The sequence below is a fragment of the Oncorhynchus clarkii genome, chromosome 26 (assembly GCF_045791955.1).
Source record: "Oncorhynchus clarkii lewisi isolate Uvic-CL-2024 chromosome 26, UVic_Ocla_1.0, whole genome shotgun sequence".
Classification (NCBI taxonomy): Eukaryota; Metazoa; Chordata; class Actinopteri; order Salmoniformes; family Salmonidae; genus Oncorhynchus; species Oncorhynchus clarkii.
The window spans coordinates 35,928,983-35,938,564 of record NC_092172.1 but is presented as its reverse complement, the minus strand read 5'-3'; the positions used below and the strand labels follow the sequence as shown (position 1 = coordinate 35,938,564).

Here is a 9,582-nt window from a genome sequence, read left to right as displayed (position 1 = left end):
ACAGTACATTATAAACATACTACTACTAGTAATACAATACATTATAAACATACTACTACTAGTAATACAATACATTATAAAACACATTATAAACACACTACTACTAGTAATACAATACATTATAAACATACTACTACTAGTAATACAATACATTATAAACACACTACTACTAGTAATACAGTACATTATAAAACATACATTATAAACATACTACTACTAGTAATACAATACATTATAAACACACTACTACTAGTAATACAGTAGATTATAAAACATACATTATAAACATACTACTACTAGTAATACAATACATTATAAACACACTACTACTAGTAATACAATACATTATAAAACATACTACTACTAGTAATACAATACATTATAAACATACTACTACTAGTAATACAATACATTATAAACATACTACTACTAGTAATACAATACATTATAAACATACTACTACTAGTAATACAATACATTATAAAACACATTATAAACACACTACTACTAGTAATACAATACATTATAAACATACTACTACTAGTAATACAATACATTATAAACATACTACTACTAGTAATACAATACATTATAAACATACTACTACTAGTAATACAATACATTATAAACATACTACTACTAGTAATACAATACATTATAAACATACTACTACTAGTAATACAATACATTATAAAACACATTATAAACACACTACTACTAGTAATACAATACATTATAAACATACTACTACTAGTAATACAATACATTATAAACACACTACTACTAGTAATACAGTACATTATAAACATACTACTACTAGTAATACAATACATTATAAACATCCTACTACTAGTAATACAATACATTATAAAACACATTATAAACACACTACTACTAGTAATACAGTACATTATAAAACATACATTATAAACATACTACTACTAGTAATACAATACATTATAAACACACTACTACTAGTAATACAATACATTATAAAACATACTACTACTAGTAATACAATACATTATAAACATACTACTACTAGTAATACAATACATTATAAACATACTACTACTAGTAATACAATACATTATAAACATACTACTACTAGTAATACAATACATTATAAAACACATTATAAACACACTACTACTAGTAATACAATACATTATAAACATACTACTACTAGTAATACAATACATTATAAACACACTACTACTAGTAATACAGTACATTATAAACATACTACTACTAGTAATACAATACATTATAAACATACTACTACTAGTAATACAATACATTATAAAACACATTATAAACACACTACTACTAGTAATACAATACATTATAAACATACTACTACTAGTAATACAATACATTATAAACACACTACTACTAGTAATACAGTACATTATAAAACATACATTATAAACATACTACTACTAGTAATACAATACATTATAAACACACTACTACTAGTAATACAATACATTATAAAACATACTACTACTAGTAATACAATACATTATAAACATACTACTACTAGTAATACAATACATTATAAAACATACTACTACTAGTAATACAACACATTATAAACATACTACTACTAGTAATACAATACATTATAAAACATACTACTACTAGTAATACAATACATTATAAACATACTACTACTAGTAATACAATACATTATAAACATACTACTACTAGTAATACAATACATTATAAACATACTACTACTAGTAATACAATACATTATAAAACACATTATAGAACATACTACTACTAGTAATACAATACATTATAAACATACTACTACTAGTAATACAATACATTATAAACACACTACTACTAGTAATACAATACATTATAAACATACTACTACTAGTAATACAACACATTATAAAACATACGACTACTAGTAATACAATACATTATAAAACACATTATAAACATACTACTACTAGTAATACAATACATTATAAACATACTACTACTAGTAATACAACACATTATAAAACACATTATAAACATACTACTACTAGTAATACAATACATTATAAACATACTACTGCTAGTAATACAATACATTATAAACATACTACTACTATTAATACAGTACATAATAAAACATACATTATAAACATACTACTACTAGTAATACAATACATTATAAAACACACTACTACTAGTAATACAACACATTATAAAACATACTACTACTAGTAATACAATACATTATAAACACACTACTACTAGTAATACAATACATTATAAACATACTACTACTAGTAATACAATACATTATAAACACACTACTACTAGTAATACAATACATTATAAACATACTACTACTAGTAATACAATACATTATAAACATACTACTACTAGTAATACAATACATTATAAACATACTACTACTAGTAATACAATACATTATAAACATACTACTACTAGTAATACAATACATTATAAAACACATTATATTCACACTACTACTAGTAATACAATACATTATAAACATACTACTACTAGTAATACAATACATTATAAACACACTACTACTAGTAATACAGTACATTATAAAACATACATTATAAACATACTACTACTAGTACTACAATACATTATAAACACACTACTACTAGTAATACAATACATTATAAAACATACTACTACTAGTAATACAATACATTATAAACATACTACTACTAGTAATACAATACATTATAAACATACTACTACTAGTAATACAATACATTATAAACATACTACTACTAGTAATACAATACATTATAAAACACATTATAAACACACTACTACTAGTAATACAATACATTATAAACATACTACTACTAGTAATACAATACATTATAAACACACTACTACTAGTAATACAGTACATTATAAACATACTACTACTAGTAATACAATACATTATAAACATACTACTACTAGTAATACAATACATTATAAAACACATTATAAACACACTACTACTAGTAATACAATACATTATAAACATACTACTACTAGTAATACAATACATTATAAAACATACTACTACTAGTAATACAATACATTATAAACATACTACTACTAGTAATACAATACATTATAAAACATACTACTACTAGTAATACAATACATTATAAACATACTACTACTAGTAATACAATACATTATAAAACATACTACTACTAGTAATACAACACATTATAAACATACTACTACTAGTAATACAATACATTATAAAACATACTACTACTAGTAATACAATACATTATAAACATACTACTACTAGTAATACAATACATTATAAACATACTACTACTAGTAATACAATACATTATAAACATACGACTACTAGTAATACAATACATTATAAAACACATTATAAACATACTACTACTAGTAATACAATACATTATAAACATACTACTACTAGTAATACAACACATTATAAAACACATTATAAACATACTACTACTAGTAATACAATACATTATAAACATACTACTACTATTAATACAGTACATAATAAAACATACATTATAAACATACTACTACTAGTAATACAATACATTATAAAACACACTACTACTAGTAATACAACACATTATAAAACATACTACTACTAGTAATACAATACATTATAAACACACTACTACTAGTAATACAATACATTATAAACATACTACTACTAGTAATACAATACATTATAAACACACTACTACTAGTAATACAATACATTATAAAACATACTACTACTAGTAATACAACACATTATAAAACATACTACTACTAGTAATACAATACATGATAAACACACTACTACTAGTAATACAATACATTATAAACATACTACTACTAGTAATACAATACATTATAAACATACTACTACTAGTAATACAATACATTATAAAACACACTACTACTAGTAATACAATATAAACATAATATAAACAATAAACAATATAAACACACTGTGCTGGCCGAGTGTCTGCGGGTTTTCGCTCCTGCCTTGATTAATGAAGTAAGGACACCGGTTGTCTGGGGATTAATTGAAAGGAGAAAAAACAAAACCTGCAGACACTGGGACCTCAATGGAATGAGTTGAAATCAGATTCAAATCAGTTCCACTGCTTTTTTTCCATTCTCTCTTCTGATAAAGGACTGATTTATACCTGGGACATCAGGTGTGTTAATGATCAGGGACTGATTTATACCTGGGACACCAGGTGTGTTAATGATCAGAGACTGATTTAGACCTGGGACACCAGGTGTGCTAATGATCAGGGACTGATTTAGACCTGGGACATCAGGTGTGTTAATGATCAGGGACTGATTTAGACCTGGGACATCAGGTGTGTTAATGATCAGGGACTGATTTAGACCTGGGACACCAGGTGTGCTAATGATCAGGGACTGATTTAGACCTGGGACACCAGGTGTGTTAATGATCAGGGACTGATTTAGACCTGGGACATCAGGTGTGTTAATGATCAGGGACTGATTTAGACCTGGGACACCAGGTGTGTTAATGATCAGGGACTGATTTAGACCTGGGACACCAGGTGTGTTAATGATCAGGGACTGATTTATACCTGGGACACCAGGTGTGTTAATGATCAGGGACTGACTGATTTATACCTGGGACACCAGGTGTGTTAATGATCAGGGACTGATTTAGACCTGGGACACCAGGTGTGTAAATGATCAGGGACTGATTTATACCTGGGACACCAGGTGTGTTAATGATCAGAGACTGATTTAGACCTGGGACACCAGGTGTGTTAATGATCAGGGACTGATTTATACCTGGGACACCAGGTGTGTTAATGATCAGGGACTGACTGATTTATACCTGGGACACCAGGTGTGTTAATGATCACGGACTGATTTAGACCTGGGACACCAGGTGTGTTAATGATCAGGGACTGATTTAGACCTGGGACACCAGTTGAGAGTAATTCATTATCAGGTAGAACAGAAAACCAGCAGTACTCTGGACCTTGTAGGGTAAGATTCAAATGTAGATTGGTCGCCAGGTGGCAGGTAACCAGATGGCAGGTAACCAGGTGCCAGGTAACCAGGTGCCAGGTAGCCAGGTGGCAGGTAACCAGGTGCCAGGTAGCCAGGTAACAGGTAACCAGATGCCAGGTAGCCAGATGGCAGGTAACCAGGTGCCAGGTAGCCAGATGGCAGGTAAACAGGTGCCAGGTAGCAAGATGGCAGGTAACCAGGTGCCAGGTAGCCAGATGGCAGGTAACCAGGTGCCAGGTAGCCAGATGGCAGGTAAACAGGTGCCAGGTAGCCAGATGGCAGGTAACCAGGTGCCAGGTAGCCAGATGGCAGGTAACCCAGCGGTTAGAGTAATCGAAAGGTTGCTCGTTTGAATCCTGAAGCCAACAAGGTGAGAAATCTGTCGATGTGCACTTGAGCAAGGCACCTAACCCTTAGTGCTCCAGGGGCACTGGACAACGGTGACCCTGGCCGTGACCCCACTCTCTGAGGGTTTCTCAGGGGGAGTTGGGATATGCAATAAACACGTGTATAATACACATTTGTTAAATACAGTTGAAGTCAGAAGTTTACATACACCTTAGCCAAATACATTCAAACTCAGTTTTTCACAATTCCTGACATTTAATCCTAGTACAAATTCCCTGTCTTAGGTGAGTTAGGATCATCACTTTATTTTAAGAATGTGAAATGTCAGAATAATAGTAGGGAGATTGATTTATTTCAGCATATTTCCAGTGGGTCAGAAGTTTACATACACTCAATTAGTATTTGGTAGCATTGCCTTTAAATTGTTTAACTTGGGTCAATCGTTTTGGGTAGCCTTCCACAAGCTTCCCACAATAAGTTGGGTGAATTTTGGCCCATTCCTCCTGACAGAGCTGGTGTAACTGTCAGGTTTATGGGCCTCCTTGCTCGCACAAGCTTTTTCAATTTCTGCCCAAAATGTTTCTATAGGATTGAGGTCAGGGCTTTGTGATGGCCATCTATTTTGTGAAGTGCACCAGTCCCTCCTGCAGCAAAGCACCCCCACAACATGATGCTGCCACCCCCGTGCTTCACGGTTGGGATGGTGTTCTTCGGCTTGCAAGCCTCCCTCTTTTTCCTCCAAACATAACGATGGTCATTATGGCCAAACAGTTCTATTTTTGTTTCATCAGACCAGAGGACATTTCTCCAAAAAGTACGATCTTTGTCCCCATGTGCAGTTACAAACCGTAGTCTGGCTTTTTTATGGCAGTTTTGGAGCTGTGGCTTCTTCCTTGCTGAGCGGCCTTTCAGGTTATGTCGATATAGGACTCGTTTTACTATGGATATAGATACTTTTGTACCTGTTTCCTCCAGCATCTTCACAAGGTCCTTTGCTGCTGTTCTGGGATTGATTTGCACTTTTCACACCAAAGTACGTTAATCTCTAGGAGACAGAACGCGTCTCCTTCCTGAGCGGTATGATGGCTGCGTGGTCCCATGGTGTTTATGCTTGTGTACTATTGTTAGTACAGAAGAATGTGGTACATTCAGGCGTTTTCTTCTGAGATCTTGGCTGATTTCTTTTGATTTTCCCACGATGTCGACAAAGAGGCACTGAGTTTGAAGGTAGGCCTTGAAATACATCCACAGGTACACCTCAAATTGACTCAATGGTGTCAATTAGCCTATCAGAAGCTTCTGAAGCCATGACATCATTTTCTGTCATTTCCAAGCTGTTTAAAGGCATAGTCAACTTAGTGAATGTAAACTTCTGACCCACTGGAATTGTGATACAGTGAATTATAAGTGAAATCATCTGTAAATAATTGTTGGAAAAATGACTTGTGTCATGAACAAAGTAGATGTCCCAACCGACTTGCCAAAACTATAGTTTGTTAACAAGAAATTTGTGGAGTGGTTGAAAAACGAGTTTTAATGACTCCAACCTGAGTGTATGTAAACTACCGACTTCAACTGTAGGACAAATGTAAGCACTCATCAAATGATGTTTTTCTGTACCTTCCTGGGTACAGCTCCCAAACAGTCTCTCTCGTCACTACCATCCAGACAATCCTCCTGGCCATCACAGTGCCACGTCTCGAAGATACACAGGTTGGTGCCACAGTGGAAGTTACCCGGCTGGCAGTCAAAACAGTTCTTCTCATCAGAACCGTCTGGGCACTGGAACAGATGAATGAATGAGAGATACTGCTGTATATTTACAATCAAAACAGTTCTTCTCATCAGAACCTGATGAACACAGAGTCTTCCTCAGTGTGTATATTATATTATATTGATCAGCATGTTGTCTTCCTCAGTGTGTAGATTATATTGATCAGTATGTTGTCTTCCTCAGTGTGTATATTATATTGATCAGTATGTTGTCTTCCTCAGTGTGTATATTATATTATATTGATCAGCATGTTGTCTTCCTCAGTGTGTATATTATATTATATTGATCAGCATGTTGTCTTCCTCAGTGTGTATATTATATTATATTGATCAGCATGTTGTCTTCCTCAGTGTGTATATTATATTATATTGATCAGCATGTTGTCTTCCTCAGTGTGTATATTATATTATATTGATCAGCATGTTGTCTTCCTCAGTGTGTATATTATATTATATTGATCAGTATGTTGTCTTCCTCAGTGTGTATATTATATTGATCAGTATGTTGTCTTCCTCAGTGTGTATATTATATTATATTGATCAGTATGTTGTCTTCCTCAGTGTGTATATTATATTATATTGATCAGTATGTTGTCTTCCTCAGTGTGTATATTATATTATATTGATCAGTATGTTGTCTTCCTCAGTGTGTATATTATATTGATCAGTATGTTGTCTTCCTCAGTGTGTATATTATATTATATTGATCAGCATGTTGTCTTCCTCAGTGTGTATATTATATTGATCAGTATGTTGTCTTCCTCAGTGTGTATATTATATTATATTGATCAGTATGTTGTCTTCATCAGTGTGTATATTATATTGATCAGTATGTTGTCTTCCTCAGTGTGTATATTATATTATATTGATCAGTATGTTGTCTTCCTCAGTGTGTATATTATATTGATCAGTATGTGGTCTTCCTCAGTGTGTATATTATATTATATTGATCAGTATGTTGTCTTCCTCAGTGTGTATATTATATTATATTGATCAGCATGTTGTCTTCCTCAGTGTGTATATTATATTGATCAGTATGTTGTCTTCCTCAGTGTGTATATTATATTGATCAGCATGTTGTCTTCCTCAGTGTGTATATTATATTATATTGATCAGCATGTTGTCTTCCTCAGTGTGTATATTATATTGATCAGCATGTTGTCTTCCTCAGTGTGTATATTATATTATATTGATCAGTATGTTGTCTTCCTCAGTGTGTATATTATATTATATTGATCAGTATGTTGTCTTCCTCAGTGTGTATATTATATTGATCAGTATGTTGTCTTCCTCAGTGTGTATATTATATTGATCAGTATGTTGTCTTCCTCAGTGTGTATATTATATTATATTGATCAGTATGTTGTCTTCCTCAGTGTGTATATTATATTGATCAGTATGTTGTCTTCCTCAGTGTGTATATTATATTATATTGATCAGCATGTTGTCTTCCTCAGTGTGTATATTATATTGATCAGTATGTTGTCTTCCTCAGTGTGTATATTATATTATATTGATCAGTATGTTGTCTTCCTCAGTGTGTATATTATATTATATTGATCAGTATGTTGTCTTCCTCAGTGTGTATATTATATTGATCAGTATGTTGTCTTCCTCAGTGTGTATATTATATTGATCAGTATGTTGTCTTCCTCAGTGTGTAGATTATATTATATTGATCAGTATGTTGTCTTCCTCAGTGTGTATATTATATTATATTGATCAGTATGTTGTCTTCCTCAGTGTGTATATTATATTATATTGATCAGCATGTTGTCTTCCTCAGTGTGTATATTATACTATATTGATCAGCATGTTGTCTTCCTCAGTGTGTATATTATATTGATCAGTATGTTGTCTTCCTCAGTGTGTATATTATATTGATCAGTATGTTGTCTTCCTCAGTGTGTATATTATATTGATCAGTATGTTGTCTTCCTCAGTGTGTATATTATATTATATTAATCAGCATGTTGTCTTCCTCAGTGTGTATATTATATTGATCAGCATGTTGTCTTCCTCAGTGTGTATATTATATTGATCAGCATGTTGTCTTCCTCAGTGTGTATATTATATTATATTGATCAGTATGTTGTCTTCCTCAGTGTGTATATTATATTATATTGATCAGTATGTTGTCTTCCTCAGTGTGTATATTATATTATATTGATCAGTATGTTGTCTTCCTCAGTGTGTATATTATATTGATCAGCATGTTGTCTTCCTCAGTGTGTATATTATATTATATTGATCAGTATGTTGTCTTCCTCAGTGTGTATATTATATTATATTGATCAGTATGTTGTCTTCCTCAGTGTGTATATTATATTGATCAGTATGTTGTCTTCCTCAGTGTGTATATTATATTATATTGATCAGCATGTTGTCTTCCTCAGTGTGTATATTATATTA

At 31.9% G+C, this 9,582-nt stretch overlaps 1 protein-coding gene across 1 annotated transcript in view; it reads right to left on the bottom strand.

Moving 5' to 3' along the window:
* The window catches only part of LOC139384950 (low-density lipoprotein receptor-related protein 3-like), an 88,265-nt gene that overhangs the window by 9,516 nt on the left and 69,167 nt on the right, over window positions 1–9,582 (bottom strand). The window contains exon 8 of the mRNA XM_071129895.1: window positions 7,018–7,179. Coding sequence (XP_070985996.1) covers window positions 7,018–7,179 — 162 coding nt within the window. The remainder of the gene's footprint in view (window positions 1–7,017; window positions 7,180–9,582) is intronic.